The sequence below is a fragment of the Hesperophylax consimilis genome, chromosome 26, assembly GCF_061612785.1.
Source record: "Hesperophylax consimilis isolate HC1 chromosome 26, BYU_Hcon_1.0, whole genome shotgun sequence".
In the NCBI taxonomy this organism is placed as follows: Eukaryota; Metazoa; Arthropoda; class Insecta; order Trichoptera; family Limnephilidae; genus Hesperophylax; species Hesperophylax consimilis.
The window spans coordinates 10,595,016-10,616,464 of record NC_142861.1 but is presented as its reverse complement, the minus strand read 5'-3'; the positions used below and the strand labels follow the sequence as shown (position 1 = coordinate 10,616,464).

Here is a 21,449-nt window from a genome sequence, read left to right as displayed (position 1 = left end):
ATATAAATTAAAATCGGACATGTTTATCGGAGACACTATCTAGGTTAAAAATCAATTTCATTAGAAACATTGTTTCCATTTAAAAAAAGGTAGATGCCACAAATATATGAAAAAATTGCTGCAAGATGATATTGTTAATTCTGAATTTGAAATATGACGCTAAATATATAGGTTCCAATGGTCGAGTGGTTTAAGACGCCTGTCCCGGTAAGACAAAAGATCTTGCGATTTATTAGTAACATCTTATTCTTCAATGATATATTACATTGATATAACCTTAAAAAAATCTTTCCTAAAAATTAAAAATCTTCACTTTTGATGTTAGGTACTTCATAATTTTAATGATTTACTGATTTTCAGTTTAGTTAGTCATATTTGTATGTCTTTTTTAAACTTTTGTATGTACCAGGTGTTTTTAATTTCATTTTTAATGGCATTATATAGTTTAGTAGCATTAAAATTAAATTTTTCTGACTGAATTAGATTTTACGTTGGTTAGTAGTGTACTAATTTTTTTCCTTTAAATTTGAGTAGAGCATTTTGTGATCCACTCGATGTGCCATGTCTTCCTCGTGCGTCCCCGACTTATTTTACCATTCTCTTTTGCGACTATTGCATTATTATATATCCTTAATAATGGTCTGGATTCACCAGAACTTACCAATTTAATAAATCTTCATATTTCGTCTAGATAAACCCGACAATCTGATTTATTTTATCTACCCTCGTGTAGAACAAACATCTGAAAAAATTCCCCAATTCCTCGTATATGTGCACAATATAATACAAAATTTAACAGCATTTACATTTTTGGTAATAACCTAAAGAAATATCGAAATGAAGTAATGCGTATGATCGATTATTAATATGAGAGTATGGAATGTATCGGGAGCATCTCCTATCCTCTTCCTATTTTCCTCTTCTTCTCCCCTTCCTTTAACACCAAATTAATTTTAAGATATTAAAACTTCATTTCCAATGAACTTTAGCATAAGAAACTTCTGTGGATTGACTTCAGTTAACTTGTATATTTATATCTATCATTGTACATTATATAAAAGCTGTTTGTTTCTTACAAAATAAACAAATAAATATCCGATTACGCACTAGAAATTTATCGATAACTATTTTCTAGGCAATCTTAACGAAACTCCATCACTTTTAACTAAATTATTTTTTCTCTTTTGCGATAGAACTCAATTATTATGTGAAACGAATTTTGTGAGAGATCCGATATAATGTGACAATCACACTTTACGTAGCAATACCTATCGAGTTCTGTGTCTTCAATATAACTTAAACAATATAACTTTCTTTATCTTATAAGTGGCAGGGTTGTCACAAATTTAAAATGTGTAATAATCTATAAAAAAATTGAAGTCAATAAATCAACACGGAAAAAAATGAGTATTGCTGATTTATTAAAAATTCTCTTAAAATTATTGGTAATACGGTTAAAAGCGGGACTGCAGGCCAGTAAACTGATAAAATTTTAGTAATTTTTTTAATATATCAGAACATGTGTTCATGCACCTGCGTTTGCTTTGATAATATTTATATAATGATAAAATGCGAAAATATTATGATTTTTATGAACGCGTGTTCCGACATGGTGATAATACATTCCTCTTTTACTAAACGCACTCCCTCCACTCGCCCGCAATCCCTATTTGAAGAGATTCTTAATAAATTAGAAATATTCAATACTAGTAATTTTTCTCCGTTTCAGTGTACAAATCATATAAGATTTAAAAGAAATATTTATTTTAAAACAAGAATTTTTTGAGGTTGAGTCCTGTTTCAAGGCGAAGCTTAATGCTAAATCACTTTTTGATTAATCTTAATAACGAATTGGTGTAAATTATGAATACAAAAATATATGCTTTAGATAAATTGATAGTTTTCTTATCGTTTCGCTTGAGTAGAATGCAAATAAAATAAGAAATTACTCAATAAAAAATATAAATGTAAACTACTAAAAACTATATTTTTTCAATAGAAATGTACTAACGCGTAAAGGAAACAACTTTTAAAAAATACAGTATTATAGCTTAGATTATTTGCGACAGTTTTACTTGATTAACTTTTTTGCTTTCTTATAAAATTATTTATAAAATAAGTAAAAAACAGTTTTTTGCTTGAAAAGGGACGTTTCTAGACTGCGTTTGTCAAGCGATTTGAATGCCTATTACCTACAAAATAAGGTATACCAAGAATATACACATTTTTGCCTTGTAGCTTCCTCTTAACACGTTTTTGACTGTTAGCATTGCGTCTGTCTATAAATTTGTTCGTACTTATCTTTGGTGGTAATAACTAATAACCGAGACAATACTATCATCTAATCTGTTTATTTATATATATATATATATATATTATATATATATATATTAATTAATAAAATAACAAAATTCTTTGTTTTAAACTTCCTTTTTACTTTGACGGTTCAAAATAATAAAAAATCTCTCTTTTCATAAAATTTGTTCTTTTTTATGTAAGGAAAGCGGGAATGCCCGGCGTTGTCTTGATTTTATTCTACTGTAAGGGATGGGAAAAGGGAATTGGGGTAGTTTTTTCAAAATCTCACGTCAATAGTGACCTATTTTGAAGGTCAGGTGTGCAAAATTTCATCCTTCTCGCCCACAGACACTCTTCTTCATATATTATATAATACTAATCGACCCCGCATAGCTTCGCTACTGCTAATGTCTTTCTCGGGCGTCCCCGACTTCTACTACCATTCAAACTACTTTCTAAATACTCCTGGCACTAATAACAACAAACTTTGAAAATTTCAGCGATATCGCTTTACTACTTTTCGAGTTTATCGAGCGCAAACATACGAAGGCTGATATTTATTTATTTTATATATATAAATTACAAACAATACATAACAAAATGAACCTTTGTCTGTCCAACTGGGAAGGATTCCCGTTTCAGGACAGCCGAATTGTGTATTTAGTACATAATATTCTTACAATGGAATGGCGATTCGAAGTGAAAGGATGGTTTCTTTATTTGTTTATTTATTTATACATTTTTGAAAAAGTTGACAGCAAATCTTTAATTATACAATGATACAATAATAATATAGTTAATTATGCCAATTATGAACTTTCCACTGATGAATAGTTAATGGTAAGGTGTACAATGTCATAGAGATGTTCTCTTAAATTAATTTCTTGTTTAGTTAGAAAATATTAAAATTAAAGATTGTGGGGGGGGAAGGAGGGGGAAATATAGGATAAGGATTAAGAGGCAAAGGACGGGAATATATAGGAATTGAACTTCTAGTTTGAGTTTTATTGATTATTGAGTTTTTGTTTTATGTCGCGTAAAGTCGAGTTAAAAATGTCAATATGGTAATAATTTAAGTTAAATGAATGTGTGGATCTGTAGATAAATGAGTTTTGTTTGGAATTGGTCTTACAATGAGGGAGATTAAAAGTAAGCGACTGTCTGCTGTTGCGATTGGGAACATGGAATAATAGGCGTTGAAGAAGATCAGGACTATCGATTAAATTATGTATATTTTTAAATAACATTACCGAATCTGCTATATTTCTTCGGAAAGTTAACGTTTATCCTTGAAAGAATCGCAAAGATTTAATATTAAGATTATGTTTCTTAATTTATTTCTAATATTATGCGAATCATCTTTCTGCAAATACAAACACTTTATCTAAATAGCGTTCATGTGCCCTAAATAAATAAACTACAAGTTTAGTATCTTTTGACACCCTTACTTATTTGTATGTTAGTGACCCCTGGGGTCAAAATAACGCGCACACTACTGGAATAATCACATCAGTGCAAAAACTCGCGTCGTATAGGCAAGACCTATTATTTGTTTACAATAATTATAAAACTACCAATCCTGCTGACATTATATCTAAATTTAAACAAATATTATTTTGCCATAAAATCAAAAGAATTATTGACATTGTGTGGTGCACTTTGACGTAGTTTATTTACTAATTTTATCGTTTTCGGAATAATAAAAGCACTGATAACGAATTTTGAACATCAAATCATAAAGTGTTGTGAAGTCAACTGATCTACATTGCTTGAAATAGACCACGGTTTATTGAAAAAAAAATCTACAATATTTAGTGTGCTAATTCTGCAATAAGTGAACATTAATTAATAATAATAAAAAATTACCATGAATCGATAATTTAATAAAATATCAAAAAGACAATGAGATTCAAAATAAGTGGCTAAAAATGATAGCAAGAAAAAATTAACAATTGTTAGATTTTTAATTTCATTAATTAAAATATGTTTTGTATTAGATAGTTTAAAAATATAATTCTGTGATTAATATAAATATAAATTAATATAAAGTTATTGTTGAAGTAATTTTAAAATGGGTTTCAATTTTACAAAACGGCAATGGATGACCATCATTGCAATGTCCATTGCAGATTTCTGCAACGCTATCTGTGTTTCATTGCAAGCGCCATTTTATCCGCACGAGGTAAATATAAATAACTTATTGTATCTTATTTGCGTGTGATATTTGTTACTTTTATATAAATAACATATTGGATCTTATTTGCATGTGATATTTGTTACTTTTATCTACTATTTACTAAAAGCATATAACATATTGTTATTGCGGCCAAACTGGTCAATTTGTAGAAATAATTAATTATTTATATTTAATCATCTAGTGCAGAGGTTCCCAAACTTTTTTTCCCAGTAGACCACTTGCCAAGTATTTTTTTCCGTAGACCCTCTGCCTGCCGAATATTGAATTTTCCTAAAACTATTAACGTCCCATGTGATAATCATTAATTTTTTTAGTAAAAATATTCCCTTCCCTTGCCTGGTGGCGGTATAGTTGCTCTGTTTACATTGTGCAGACAGGGGCGCCCTTGTGAGGTATTACACCAAATGAAAATGAAGCAAGATAAACAACTGGAATTCCGTTCTGTAGCTAGCCCTACAGAACTGCCCCTTAAGTTCTTTGTCAGTCCTTATTCCGGTCAGTTCTTCTTGTCACATGATATCCGATTCTTCAACGTTGCATTTCCACTGTCAAAATGTCCTCAAACTTAGTTTTGAAGTCTATGTGAAGTGCATTTAAATGTTGAACGTCATTATTACCCTGGACGTTTTTCAAAAACAAGTTGGGGAGCTGGGAAAATTCGCGGCTTCCAATGTGCAATGTTTTGATTGAATATATTAATTCTGACAGAAAAGGAACGTAGACTCTATTTATATACCTCAATTAACAACTCTACGAAATATAAAAATACAAATACCAAATAAGTAATTTCTCAGTCTATTATATTTGTGTTAGGTGTATTGTGTAATTTACGGACCTACTAAAAGTTGACTTGAGGTAAATGGGGTTCCGCTCGTATGTACCCCCATTTGAATCTCGTGGACCCCCAATTTTTTTCCTCGCTGACATGGACCCCCAGCATGCCGATATCGACCCCCTGGGGGTCCATATAGACCACTTTGGGAACCTCTGATCTAGTGGGTTTCCAAATGTTTCCAGAAACTATTGAAATAGACTTTTGGTGATATGTCTTTTAAGTTTTTTTAGAACTGTAGGCAGTAACCACTTGGAAATGGTTTCTTATGGGTTAAAATACGTTTATAACTTTCTCTCACTGTTTTGTGGGAGATCTCGTTAAATTTTCAAGATTTAAGTTCCAAAAAAAAGTTATTTTTGAAGATAATATCTATACATTTGTTATGCTGAAACGTTAATTATATGAAATACCCTCGATAGAAAAAAATCACAAAGCAAGCTCCGAAAATTATTAAAAACACGTTTTTTCTGTTATTTAATATGTTATAAGCATGAAAAAATTCACAGTGTATCTTTAAATGCCACTTGAGCATTTGTCGAGAGATTTTTGCTGTATTTCAAACGAGTCGTGTTTTATTAAATATTTTCACCATTTTTGCTTAATCACTATCATTTTTTAATATTAGCGCGCTCCCTCTAACATTATTTGTATTTACATATGTCATATGTCTATTTCAAACCATCTTTGAACACTTACTACTTCAAATTAATCTTATGACGAGCATCTCCAGATTGGTACAATTTGAACTACATAAATCTATGGTGTATACAGGGTGTCCGGGGGCAAAGTGAATCAATTTCGGGAGGCGAATCTCCACACGACGATAGAAGTAAGAAATCAACCCATGTTTTTTTTTACTAAAATACATCGATTGATTTTCAATTTTCGACCTTGTTGCGTCATCTCTTGTGCTGGCTAGTAGCCGATTTCATTTTTTTTGACTGGGGTTGGACCACCACGAACTGGCTCTTAACTGCTGTGATCTTTAAAAATATCACTTTGATTTTTTTTTGGTTTAACTGACTAAAATAAGTGAACACTTTTAATGGCGTTAACACATAAGCCAAATCCCAACTCGATAGGACCGACATTTACTTCGTATATTAACTGCTGTCAAATTTTAAATATAGTTTAAATATAAATGCAGTCAGACATCAAATATATCTACCGAGTTTCACCTCGATCGGATATCTGGAAGTGGGTAAATTTCCACTTCCATGATTCCATTTCATTTATTTATTCAAGTAGACAACCAAATTTTTATTTAAAAAAAATATTATAAAAAACTATCAACTTTTTCAAAAGTAGGTACATTTTTTTTCATACAAATAATTGAACTTTTGAAACTGAAATCTAACAAACGGTCGAATTACGAAGCTGCTACCATAATATTAGGAAGAATTACCTCTCTGTATATACCATATATTTAAAGTATCTAGGAATCGTAATTTACCATAACCCTAGATGGATACATCACATCAAAAAAATCACAAATAAACTCCTCAAAACAATACACATTTTCGTAAACATGAGAAAACAATATATTTTTCACTTTGCCAATCAATAATAGAATATGGAATTATTGCTTGATGATTACATAGAAATCGCACAGAAAACGATCTTAAAGTAAAAAAAAAAAATATACTGACTGATACAGACCAAATATTCAACAGTTGTGACTTACTAAATATACGCCAATTATATGTCGAAACACTACTAAACTACATTTTTGACCAAAAACAAAAATTTCAATATACACAAAATATCATTAACAGACCTGTTAGACAAGAGTATAAAGAAAACATACAAAAAACTCGGAAGGTAAATACATGCTTTGGATAAAGACACTACCAATACCATGTGAGACATAAATTTACAAAATGGATTACAGAACCAAAAATACGATATTACCAAAATTTCATAACATAAAATAATAAAACCTACACGTAACACACAAAACCAATATAAAACACATATCACTCACAAACACACAACATATAATTGTTATATCTCTGCTTTTCTTGCATATTTAGTGTTGGGAACTCTTGTGAGAAGTAAAAGGTTCTTTTAATATAATTGCGTTTATTTACGTTACAATAAATAAGTCTGGACTTAGCAACACTGTTCATTATCCGAGGGTTGGTAATTCTCTGTTTCTAGAAGCTTGTTGTCTTGTCAATAATATCCCACAGGCAATTGATACACTCTAGCGACATCTGTCGGACTCTGGAGTAAGCTTTATGACTGGTGCCATCTATCGCTTGAAAACCCAACTTATTACCAAACATCAAAATAATATAAATATAGCGATTTTAAGTTTCTTTAATTTTATTTTAATTTTATTTTACTTTAATTTTAAATCTAAATTTTTGTTAAATTATATTAAATTATCTTAATCTTATGTTTTTATTTCTTCACCAATATTATACATATTTTCTTTAAATTTATTATGTATATTTGTTTGTATTATGTGTGAGGCCAAGATTACTGGATTGTACTATGGAATGTAAAATATTGTACCAAAATAAATAAATAAACATTATTTAGATCTCTAAACAACTGGTTTGTGTAATTGTGTAGATTTCAAATAAAGTAAAAAAATCGTATCAAATTTTAAAAGACTTGAGTTTATTTCGTTTACTGACCACGTCAGTTTATTTAGTTAAGTGATCATATCAGTTTATTTCGTTTAGTAACATTATCAGTTTATTTCGCTTAGTGACTATATCAGTTTATTTCGTTTAGTGACCATATCAGTTTATTTCGTTTAGTGACCATATCAGTTTATTTCGTTTAGTGACATTATCAGTTTATTTCGCTTAGTGACTATATCAGTTTATTTCGTTTAGTGACCATATCAGTTTATTTCGTTTAGTGACCATATCAGTTTATTTCGTTTAGTGACATTATCAGTTTATTTCGCTTAGTGACTATATCAGTTTATTTCGTTTAGTGACCATATCAGTTTATTTCGTTTAGTGACATTATCAGTTTATTTCGCTTAGTGACTATATCAGTTTATTTCGTTTAGTGACCATATCAGTTTATTTCGTTTAGTGACATTATCAGTTTATTTCGCTTAGTGACTATATCAGTTTATTTCGTTTAGTGACCATATCAGTTTATTTCGTTTAGTGACCATATCAGCTTATTTATTTTAGTGACTATATCAGTTTCGAAACGTTGAACACATTAGTTCGAAATGTTGCTTGAAATGATAGCTGTGTTTGGAGACTAGATCTGAATGGGCAGGTAGGTAGAGGTACTACTTACCAATTACCCTATTCCTTAACTTCTTCCCTTACCCGCTTACTTCATCCTCATGAAATACCCCAATGTATATTAAAAAATCGCCAAATTATGTATGCACAGTAATAATAATAAATTCAACTTGATACGAAATTCTACTATGTTACTTGAATCAATTTTTATTTTTATTTTTAAACTTATACTCGTATATCTACTTCCCCGCCTTCCATTTCCCCATCACCTACATTTATTTATTTATTTTGTAAGAAACAAACAGCTTTTATATAATATACAATGATAGATATAAATATACAAGTTAACTGAAGTCAAGCCACAGAAGTTTCTTATATTAAAGTGCATTAGAAATGAAGTTTTAGTATCTTAAAATTAATTTGGTGTTAAAGGAAGGGAGAGGAAGGGGAAAATAGGAAGAGGCTAGGAGATGCTGCCGATACATTCCACACTCTCATATTAATAATCGATCGTACGCATTACTTCATATCGATATTTCTTTAGGTTATTACCAAAAATGTCAATGCTGTAAAATTTTGTATTATATTGTGCACATTTACGAGGAATTGGGGAATTTTTTCGAATGTTTGTTCTACAAGAGGGAAGATAAAATAAATCAGATTGTCGGGTTGATCTAGACGAAATATGAAGATTTATTAAATTGGTAAGTTCTGGTGAGTCCAGACCAATATTTAGAATTTTAAATAATAAGATTTGATACAAAATTAGACGTCGTGTTTGGAGGGAGTTAAAATTATGAAATTTAATGGATTCGGTATAATTTGAAAAGTATAAGTTTGGTTTATAATTTTTGTGTTTAAATTTTTTTTTAATTCTTTCTATTCTTTTGATATGGGCTTGGTATAAAGGAGTCCAGATCGGTGTACAGTGTTCCAGGTGCGGGCGAATATATGAGGTGTAAAGGGAATATAGAGTGTTTATGTTGTGGAAGGGTTTTGTTATGCGAATTATAAATCCCAGCATTTTATTGGCTTTGTTAATGATGTCATCAGTGTGTTGGATAAAGTTTAATTTAACATCCAGTGTTACCCCAAGATCCCTGATATATTTTACTTCATTGATGTGTGTGCCGTTTAGTGTGTATTCAAAAGTATACACACTTATATATGATGTAAGTAGAGGTCCCATAAAGTTTAAATAATTTTTCCAGCCCCCTCCCCTACCAGGGTCGAACCCCCCGCATGTGAATGTTATAGCAACGCCACTGATTATAAGCCCCGATTGGGGATGCCATAGTCTCACATGCTCCAGAAGGTTGGAAGCAGTTGAGACACTCGTCCGGTATTCATATAAAATATAAAAAAAACTAATTCTAAAGTATTTAGCCGATGTTGGCATAAATAAATAAACCAATAACCAATAATGAAACAACTATTCTAACAGCTTCATATCAAACACATTAATTTTGTTATCTACTGTTTATGTTTTATTGGAACTAAGGTCAAAATTATTACTTCTGGTCTGGCCTTCAGGGATGGCCAACTAAAGTAATCACTTTAATAAATATATTTATTGATACATTAGTTAGCAGAGATTTCAGTTTTCACGCCAACAACACAAGATTGGGGTGAATAACAAAAATTTTAATGTAACGTTGTTATTAATTCGAATTCGAATTTTTACCGATATATAACATACCTTCCTTGAACATTTTAAGCTTTTAAGCTCTTAAAAAAATTAAAAATATATGTCAGTTTTGAAGATAATCTCCATACATTTGTAGAGCCGAAACGGTAATTATATGAAACTCCGTCGTTAGAAAAAAAATCGCTCCGTTAAAAAACAATTCCTTTACTGTAATTAATCTATATTTTGGGTAGGACCAACATTTATTTCGTATATTAACCGCCGTAATGTCTTTCAATTTTAGAGAAATGCGTATCTGTCGGAATTAGGATTGGAATATTGGAATTGAACCCACGACACCTGGTGGGGAACCTGACACGTTTGTCCACTCAACTACTAACCAGTCATTAAATTAACAGACTTCCAACATTAGTATTTAAATTAAAATATGTTTTATTTTATTTAAAGTCTTTAATTTGTTCTTTCTATTTTAAAAATTAAAATTATCTATTTACACAAAAAAATCCTCACTGAATACACTTAGGACAAGTGATTTCAGAGAATTTGAACAATTCTTTAAATTTCAAAGTAAATTTTCAAATTCTGTGAAAGATTTTTTCAAGTTCTGTTATTATTTCAGTTCTGTCAAGCAATTAGCCTATAATGATATAATAAATGAACTTGAATAGGACTTTAACAGAACCCGAAAATGAACGTCAAAATTTGATGAACTTGAACAGTTCATCATATGTCTTCGATGGAGGTTGTACTCAAATTTTGTTATTATATCATTATTGGTCAGTTGTTTCACAAAACTGAAATAATAACAGAACTTGAATGGAACCTTCACAGAACTTGAAAATCAACTTTTAAATTGGGTAAACTTCGGTTTATGGGCGAAATTCCTAAAAAATAAAACTAGTTATTTTTATACTAACTTTGGGCCGGGGAATACGAATCTGGAAGAATTAGGTTGCGGCAAGCAATATTAACTGAAATACACGACTTTAAAATTTTAGGAAATTTTTAAGTCGTGTATTTCAGTTTATATTGCTTACTAAACTAGTTATCTTTATACATCTTTATACTAACTTTGGGCCGGGGAATCCGGATCCGAAAGAATTAGGTTGGGGCAAGCAATATAAACTGAAATACACGACTTAAAAATTTCCTAAAATTTTAAAGTCGTGTATTTCAATTAATATTGCTTGCCGCAACCTAATTCTTCCAGATTCGTATTCCCCGGCCCAAAGTTAGTATAAAAATAACTAGTTTTATTTTTTAGGAATTTCGCCCATAAACCGAATTTTTTCCTTTAAATTTGATGAATTGTTAAAATTCTTTGAAACATACCGTCCTTAAAATGCATTCCATAAAAAAAAATGTCGACTGTTGTAAACTCCTGCACTTCATCGACTTCAAAGTACCAAATAAGAGCAACTAGGCAAAATATATTATTCTGCAATAACAATGTCGGAACTAACTACCACATACATGCACCGATTTCTCGCTTTCACATACTTGGAAACAAATTCATCTCAAATATCGATATATTTAATATAAGTTTACCTATGTTTATGATATACCTGAATGATATTTTTATGTAGCATAGTATAATTATTTATAAGCTTGGCATAGGAATGATTGCATATATTTTAAATTTTATACTTGTCTTATTGTTCACTTGCAAATAATGTATTAAGAAATTATAATATTATTTTTACGCCACTGCAATTTTGAAAAAACTGGTTTCTGAGTTTTGTCTTTCTCTTTTCACATTTTTTTCTTTACAAAATGCAACATTATATCCACCATGTATTGTGTTCATTTTATTTTATTTTTATTTAATCTTTAAAAACCCAGTCGCAACAGAATCCAACCGTCCCCAATTGGGGTATGTTGTAAGACAGAAGTTTACGAGGAGAATGAGATGGGGAGGAGGAAGGTACGGAAGTACCTGGCTATTCAGATCTGTTCACCAAACACGGCCAAAGCCACTTTTCAATTCTGAATGGCGGTTGGTCTAACAACAGGGCGATACTGAGAAAATATTTCACTCTGGAACTTGCTTCAAATATACTATATATTATTTTTAATTAGTGAATTGTGAAATTAGACAAATTAATTAAATTTATTTTTTTTGCTTAATCTGAGTGACTTTCAGTATTTTATTGGTATGCCTTTCTTAAAAGAACACGTAAGTACGGGCGCAAACAAATAATTCTTCTTAAGGCGAAGTTTAATGCTAAATCACTACTTTGATTAATCTATAACGAATTGGTGTACAATATGAATACTAAAAAATATACTTTAGATAAATTGAAGGTTTTCCTATCGTTTTGCTTGAGTAGAATACAAATAAAATAATAATTACTCAATAAAAAATATAAATGTAAACTACTAAAAAAAAAAAAATCAATAGAAATGTATGAACGCGTAAAGAAAACAACTTTTAAAAATACAGAATTATAGCTAAGATTATCTGTGATAGTTTCACTTGATTAACTTTTTTGCTTTCTTATAAAATTCTTTATAAAATAAATAAAACCAGTTTTGTGCTTTTAAGTTTCTAGAAACCGTTTGTCAAGCGATTTCAATGGCTTTTACCTACAATATAAGGTATACCAAGAATATACACATTTTTGGCTTGTAGCTTCCTCTTAAGGCGATGCACTACGTCGTCTAACATTTGGAATCAGACTGCTAACAAGAACACTCCTTACATAGAAGGCGATTGGGTTTAAATTCCCGATCAGTTTTGATTTATGCAAGAAATAAACATCACCATAAGTGATTTATTTTATTTTTAAGTTCTTGCACAAATATTTAAATTCAATTCAATTCTGTCTATTCATTTCAAAAACATTACGAAATTGTTAATTTCAATGCGTTTTTAAAATATTTTTGTAATAAGTCTTAGATTAATATTAACAGTGTGTACATCAACTATTCCAGTGATAATAGAGCTTGCTTTGTAAAGAAAGCTTCATTGATGCTAAAAATGTCGATATACCTAGTGCTTCGCCTTAATATTGTAAAGCATAATTTGCAAAAGTGTATTTCAATAAAATAATTCAATTAACGCCATCTATGAACGCGTAGATTACAACCCACTTTACCTTTTTTAATGTTAAGGTTAAACGCAACGCTCGTTGTATTCTACGTGTTCACAGATGGCGTTAATTAATTAATTTTGTTTAAATACGCTTTTGCAAGGTATTGATTTACAGTATTAAGACAAATTATTTGTTTGCGCCCTCATATACGCAATATGAATATGAATAAATAGTTTTGTCTATATCAAAACTCAATTTTATCGAGAAAGGCATACAAATACAATATTGGATTGAATCATCGGTAAAATATTGTATTTGTGTGCCTTTCTCGAAAGAATTAAGTCTTTAAACGAACAAAACTATTGATTCATATTCATATTGCGTATATACGGGCGCAAACAAATGATTTGTCTTAATATTGTAAAGCAATACCTTGCAAAAGCGTATTTAAACAAAATTAATTAATTAACACCATCTGTGAACACGTAGAATACAACGAGCGTTGCGTTTAACCTTAAACTTAAAATTATCCATAATCTACTCTTTCGTGGATAACGCAATTTTTTAATTTGTTTAAAATACACTTTTTCGAAATTTTAATAATAATTATTTGTTTACGCGTGTACATACGTCTTATGAATACGTATATTTGAAAAAACTCAATACTTTCAAGAGAGACATACAAATACAATATTGGTTTGAATCACCGAATTGTATTTGCATGCCTTTCTTGAAGGAAATTTCGTTGCCAATTTTCTTTAAATGCTTTTCAATTACCCTGTATTTGTTTGTCTACGATAGAATATAATTTGTTGAAATGATTCGTATCGTTTCAGCTATTTTCAAACACGAATCTAATACAGGTTTTCCAATAAGAGGTGTTATTTTGATATTCAATCGTAAAAGATCAATGGTTTCGTTGCTTGTGTGGCACGTACGCCGTCTTGTTGAAAGTAAACGTTGTCCAGATCAATACCATCCAATTCCGACCATAAAAAATCATTAATCATCTCTCGATAACTATCCATTCACTGTAACTGTTGCTCCAGCCTCATTTTCGAAAAAGTAAGGTCCAATGACTCCGCCGGACCATAAACCGCACCAAAAAGTCACACGTTGAAGATAGAGAGGCTTTTCAACAATAACTCTTGGGTTTTCCGAGCCCCGGATGCGACAATTTTACTTTTTGACGAAGCCACCGAGGTGGAAATGGGCCTCATCACTCAAGATGATTTTCATTTGATTCACTCAAGTGAATTTTAATAATTTCAACGCGTTGTTGAAGCATTTATCGTTCCATTTTTATTAATTGCGTAGTTTCTACTTGTCAAATGTCAAAAAATGACAGCTTCAAAAGTAACATCTACCGAAATAGCGGGTTTTTCAAAATAACACCTCTTATTGGAAAACCCCGTAGTTTACGAGGATTTTGGAAATTTCTACATTACTAGGAAAGTATTGACTTTTATAACGTCAGCCCGGCAAGCGGTATTTCCGGGTTCGAATCTGATTTGCACCAGAAAACATATTTTAAATTTCATGCTGTTTGAATTTTAATAATATTTTATTTCGAAAATTATTGATCAACGTACAAAACCGAAAACTCATTAACAATTAAGTTATTTTTCTTGCTTGATTGTTCTCGAACGATAAATTATCACCTTTGATATTGCATTATGCAACACTACTCTAAATTTCATTTTTTAATGTTGTACCTTGTTAACATTTGACATGATAACTATCGATACCAAATGACCTGGTCAAAACATAGGTCACAGATGAAATTACTGGTTCAATCCAAACTTAACTAGATACATTTTAAAATTTGTCCACGTCATTTGAATAATGTCAATAGTTAATTAGTCGACAGTTTGATGTTTGTCATTTTTTAATGTATTATAAATTATAATCTATTAATTCATACGTTTTATGATTACAATTTGTTAATCAATAGTCATGTCGCTGTTTCTAAGGCGTATTTTTAGTTTTATTTTTGTGAGAAACATAGTTTAATGGTTGTCATTTTGTCTCGAGCAATCTTTTTGATGTTTCCCGGGTCTTGACCTGAATAAACATGTTCTTGGTGTCAATTAACGTTTTGAAAATGTCAATTAATAACAACTTGTAACAACAAAATGTAGAAATAGCCTCGGCCCTGAACTAAATGGCGGCGAGAGTAGCTTGATGTTTGGCTTTTCAGTGTGGCAATTTTTTTTGTTAGAGCTATAGCTTTTGACAGGGTTCTTTTTTATTTTTACAATGTTACACAGACAGGTCCGAACTGGAACTTGAAAACGGCCCGGAAAAGTTATAAAAAATGAGGTAAGTACCTAGATTTTCGTATGTAGAAACTTTTTGCAGATTGTTTTTTTCATTTCACTGTAATAACCAACCGAAAGGATCTTCACATATTTTTTAAAAACAGTTATTATTAAGTTAACATTAAAAAAAATAGCCACATCGTATTTTCTGTTAATTTGAATCTTAGTATCTCTACATTATATAATTAATGTATCGTATTTTAAAAAGTAAAAATGATTTACTCCTATTTACTTGTACCGTAAATAAATAAATAAATAAATAAACAAAATATGTATGATTTGAGATTTTCACGACCAAAAGTATTATAGTGTTTTGTTTTTGGGGTAAAATGCCGTGTTGTGCTAAAGAAGGAGGTAGCGTAACACGGCATACTACCCGAAAAATCGCTGTAAACATAATATGTACCTTTAGGGCGATACTGAAACTTTTAAAACTTCCACATCTTTCACAACTTACATCCTAAAACACATCATTTTGAAAATATTACACAAAATCTTTTAACTATAAAGAAGTGCCACCCAGCGGCCGGCGGTTCAGTACCGCCCCATCGGGCATATGCCCGACTTGCTCTTTGGTCAATCCGGGCCTGTCTATTCATCTTCTTCTTTCAATAAGTACCTACTATATACCACTACGTAAAATCACGACGTTTTACTATATAAACTGGCTATAATAGGATTCTCCAAAATTGCTGCTTACCTTTTTTGCTAGCTATTTCGCAGACAGGAAGCAGTGTATGTCTCACAGAGTATTCCAATCAATACATTTTTTCATCATCGCGGGTACCCCAAGGCAGTGATTTAGGCCCACTCCTCTTTTCCATATTTATTAACGACATTTCATTAGGTTTCTTCTCTTTGCTGATGACCTTAAACTTTTCTTAGAAATACTAACTTTAGAATACTACAACCATACTATATGCGAATTTATTTTATTCATTTCAAAGCGTTTAGAGTCAGGATATCTATATTCCTCAGGTCTTTTGCCTGACAATGTGTCATCACATACCCGAAGTTCGTTTCTAAAAAATTGAAAAATCGACCCGCAAAAAACTAGTTTTTTTTTCTGTAATACATCTATAATATCAAACTAAAAAAATGGTTTGACTGACTATTGAACCATCCTACCCAGGAACTGGAGCCAACAACTCTACCAATCTCGCCACAAGCCGATCGGGTAGGACTGACATTTATTTCTTATATTAACTGCTGTAATGTCATCCGATTTCAGAGAAATGCGTATATATCCACGTGATTGCTACTAAAAGTTGACAGAATGCATCGTCATCGACAACGAGTCTATATGCCGAGTTTAAGCTCGATCGGATGTCGGGAAGTGGGTTAATTTAATTCATTATCGAAAACAACAGTGAAATTCAAAGAGATGTATTTAAAAATAAAACATAAATAAATGACACTTGAAACACAATATTCCAACCTCCTGTTTCCTAGGGAACTAAAAACGTTACGAAGTTATGCGTCAACGCATTCATAAATAGCAATTAAGAATTGGAAGAGTTGGAATATACTCGTGGAATAACTTCGCATGTATTGATACTAATGTAATAAAATTAAGAGTCATCTGTTATCGAGAGGTCAAAGACTTGCCATTAAGGAGATTGCGATGGATTCTTTCAATGTTTAATTGCCGTACCATTGCCGTTACCGTCGTGATATTATCAAAATAAGCGACGGAGAAAGTGATTATTTTGATTTGCACGTGTTGTGGTATTATTTAAGGCGACATTAGACTCTAATATCGGGGGTTTGCTTGACGTTCACATTTCAATTATTTCTGATGAACGTATTACTAAAATCTCAAAAGTTTCTAGAGGGATCTCCACGGATGTAAGTTATTTATATTTACGATTAATAAAAACAGGACCTAACCATTAAAATATTTTATTTAAAACGGTTTTAAAATTTTATAAAACGTTTTTCAAGTATAAAATTAGCGATGAGCGTCAGATTTTATTTTTCTAGACGATGAATTAGTTACTTCCCGAGGGATCCTTCAAGAAACATTTCAGATTTTAGTAATACGTTCATCAGAAATAATTAAAATGAACCCCGCCACGCGTTGCTATGGTTCAGTCTGTTTATGCAGATAGAGAAACAATAGCGCTTGTTGCTTATACGTCCAACAGGTGACGTTGTTTTTTTTAAACATGTTTTTACCTGTCACAGGTGACATCTTTATAATATAGGTATTCAAATGCAACATTGTTTCAAATTTCAAGATTTAAGATTTTGAACAAACGAACATTTTTATTTATACAGGGTGTATCGGCACGTACCCGACAAACTTTATACAGGGTGTATCGGCACGTACCCGACAAACTTTAACCAGCTATTCCTTAGCATATTTGGAGTAAAAAATCTTATGTGCACTTTGCTGTCCGGTGACGTTTTTTTTATTTTACTATTCATATTTTCACCACATGTCACCACTCTTTTATCCTTTGTCAAAGTTTGAAAACCCATCTGGCAAATATTTTATTCGAATTCCGTTGAATAATGCACGTGTGTACCTATATTGGCGCACTTTTACAATCACGGCAAAATGAAAACGAAATGGCACGGCACCATTTGTCTCATTTTTAACTATTATTATTTAGTGTGTGGGAAAGAGCGAAGACGCTTTTTGACATACTTGCTTATAACAGCTGTTGAACACGAAACACAATGCCAATGACAGTGATGTAGTGTGGAATTTTTTTTTTTTTTTTTTTTTTAATTGAAAAAAAAAATGCTACCGGACAGCAAAGTGCCCATAACATTTTTTACTCCAAATGTGCTAAGGAATAGCTGGTTAAAGTTTGTCGGGTTAGTGCCGATACACCCTGTATAGATAGATAATGCGAAAAATATCGGGTCTGCAAGTCTCAATAAACGGGACGACAGATTACGCTACAGATTCAAAGCGTTTTATATAACTCCATATTACTCGCCATACAATCCCGTACAGACCTATCACACCTAAAAAGATAATGTTTTATAAGTGTGGGCGTGGCGACGATATGCGCCGTGATCTGCTAGCCAGGCTATATTTGAAATTATGCGACAAATTACGGAGCGCGGCAATTACGCGGCTGTCATCTGTCAAAGTGACAGATCCCATACAGAGAAATGAAGAAATCTGACCCCATCATCTGAGAAAGATTATAGCGTAGTCTGTCTCCCGACATACTTGTATAATACGTATATGCCACGCACTAATTATTTATTTATTTATATATACGCCTAAAAAGGCTTTTACATAGAAGTAATACATGATGCAGTGTACATATGATAATATCTGTATTATACAGGAGATACTGACAGTAAATAGATGTAATCCATTTTAAAGTAGGTACAAAATACACAATTGTAAAATCGTGTATAACAAGTATAATGAGAAAATATTTAGAAATAATTTAAAAAAAAGAAAACTAAATAAGAAGCAATATTAGTAAAACGTAAGAGTAACATAAAGTAAAAACGGAATTACAACAACACTACATATAAGACAAAACGTTAAAACTAATTTACCAACGCTACGTAATGTATCGAAAGCTTAAAGGATGGAGAAAAGCTTCTTCTGCGTTTATTAATTTAATATTTTATTTACGTATTTGATATTTCACTTCAGTGAGAACAATCCAGTTATAAAAAACTAAGTTAATGTACAAATATGTACATACAATAATAAACATCTACTCAGCCATAGGATACTTGCATATGTTTAAATAAAGATTAATACATAAAGATACATATAAATATATATTTATAACTTATATATGTATATAAGCTAACTCAAATGACAAATAGTACAAAGAGAGACAGAAATAGGGACAAAACTAATACATAATATAACTAGCGCAATATATTAGTAGAACATTAAATAATAAAATTAACTGTTATGAAATATATATGTAAGTGTATGTATGTGTGTATACATGTATGCATGTAGGTGCATACGTGTACATTAGGGTGTCCCAGGACATAAGGAAGTTTTTTTTTTCATGAATTTAAATATGCATACCCTCTTATTTTATTTCATTTGATCCCAATAACTCATATAATAAATATTATTTTGATTAAACACCGGCAACCCGTGCCTTGATGCCAAACATATGGTACAGAGTTAATATGGAAGGATTTTCAACTTTCATTTTTGTCGGATAAATAAAATTTAAAAATGCACAAATGTTCAATTATGTAGTATTTTATATTTAAAAATGGTTTATTGATTAAATTTTTTCTTCATAGTTTGTTTTTTACAGTCAGGATAAATCTTCCGGTGTTCCTGAACGCATCGTAACAAAAATTATTTTTGTTCCTCTTCGACCGTGATATTAAGCCATGAAAATCTTTCATTAACTTAACAGTTCTTTGAACTGTATCATTCACTACCCTCAGCAGTGACACCTTCTTTCTGACTTCTTGATACGAAGCATTATTTGACCACATCGTAGGGAATTCGTTAAGAAAACTGGCATCTGTTTTCAGACGATCAAACAAATACTTGTTCTTGATGAAATGAAGTCGTAAATATTTTTCTCTGAAACAAAAGTCACTAAATTATGATATGAACAAAAACCTCAATACAAAACATAATTTAAACTACTTAATAAACTTACCATACAATTTACCATCAAGATCTTCCTTCGATGGGATGTAACGTTTGTCAAGGGTTGACAAATTATTTTTTTTGATATTTCGAGCATTTTTATTTTAGTTATTTGATCCACAGCGTCGTCAAACAGCGATTAAATAGATCCTTCATCGGTCAAATACGATAACTGCTTACTGAACAGAAATAAAGTTGCCATTGAGATGTTTTCATCAATTTTTTCTTAAGCCTTCATCGATTTCAAAACGCACAAGTCCTGGTAAGGTGCTTTAACTGCTATAATACATTGTAACCATGGCTTGATATAGGATATTACTATGGACAGGCAAACGTATAAAATTGCCGCCTTATCCTTACCGGTAATTTTAAATTGCGCACAAATTATTGATATTTTCAATGAATGAAGCGCCTTTGCCATCCATCGAGCACCTGAAGGCCGAATCTTAAATTGTCTCGCCGTATCTTCTCCCAAAACTATCACACAGAGCTCTAAAAACTCTCAATAGTCATCTCTAAGTATTTTTGTTGTCAGTGCAGTACGGTAAAAGTCAAGCAAATCATCGATTTCGGAAGCGGTTAGGTGCAATGTGAGATTTTCTCTGTAGCACTGAATTTTATCGGGATCAACATTTTTACAGTTATCTCGAAACTTTTTGAAGAGTGGTATGTCAGGGCTTGTAGTCACATGACTGATTTTTACTTCAAACACAGTTTTTAATACCAACTATGGCTATATTTGGTATATATTGACAGTTAATTTCCCTTTCCGGATATTGTAGAACAAAACTTCAAGAACTTGTCCATTATATGGCAGTTTAGAACCCGATATTTGGTGTTTTACGACTCCTATTAAAAATATACTCTTTTTAGAAGTGCGTAAATCTAACAACATCTTGCCTGAACGAGTGATTTTCGTTTACTAACAAAATGGCAAGTTACTACAAGCTCATCAACACGTTTGCTCGCTGGCGTCTTAATGAACAAGTACTGACATCTTTCGATGCAAGTCGGCACGGGTTGCAGTTGTCCAAAGTAAACGAAAAAAATTTTATAAGTGTTTTGTTATTATTAAAACAAAATTAGAGGGTATTCGTTCAAAAATAACAACTTTAATTTTTTTGGGACACCCTAATGTACATTATTCTTTACTTACAGTGTTGTGTTCATCAATGTTGTGTTTGTCTGTAATTAGTGATAGTATCAACCAAGTTTAATTAATGTAATTAAACTTGGTTAATTAATGTAATAAAAAAAATAAGAAAATTGTTTCTGAATCCGT

General features: G+C 31.2%; 1 protein-coding gene across 1 annotated transcript in view; it reads left to right on the top strand.

Moving 5' to 3' along the window:
* Positions 1–3,821: 3,821 nt before the first annotated feature.
* Positions 3,822–21,449, top strand: part of LOC149411093 (MFS-type transporter SLC18B1-like) — a 39,963-nt gene continuing 22,335 nt past the window's right edge. Inside the window, exon 1 of the mRNA XM_089647700.1 lies at positions 3,822–4,480. Coding sequence (XP_089503826.1) covers positions 4,370–4,480 — 111 coding nt within the window. The 5' untranslated portion in view covers positions 3,822–4,369. The remainder of the gene's footprint in view (positions 4,481–21,449) is intronic.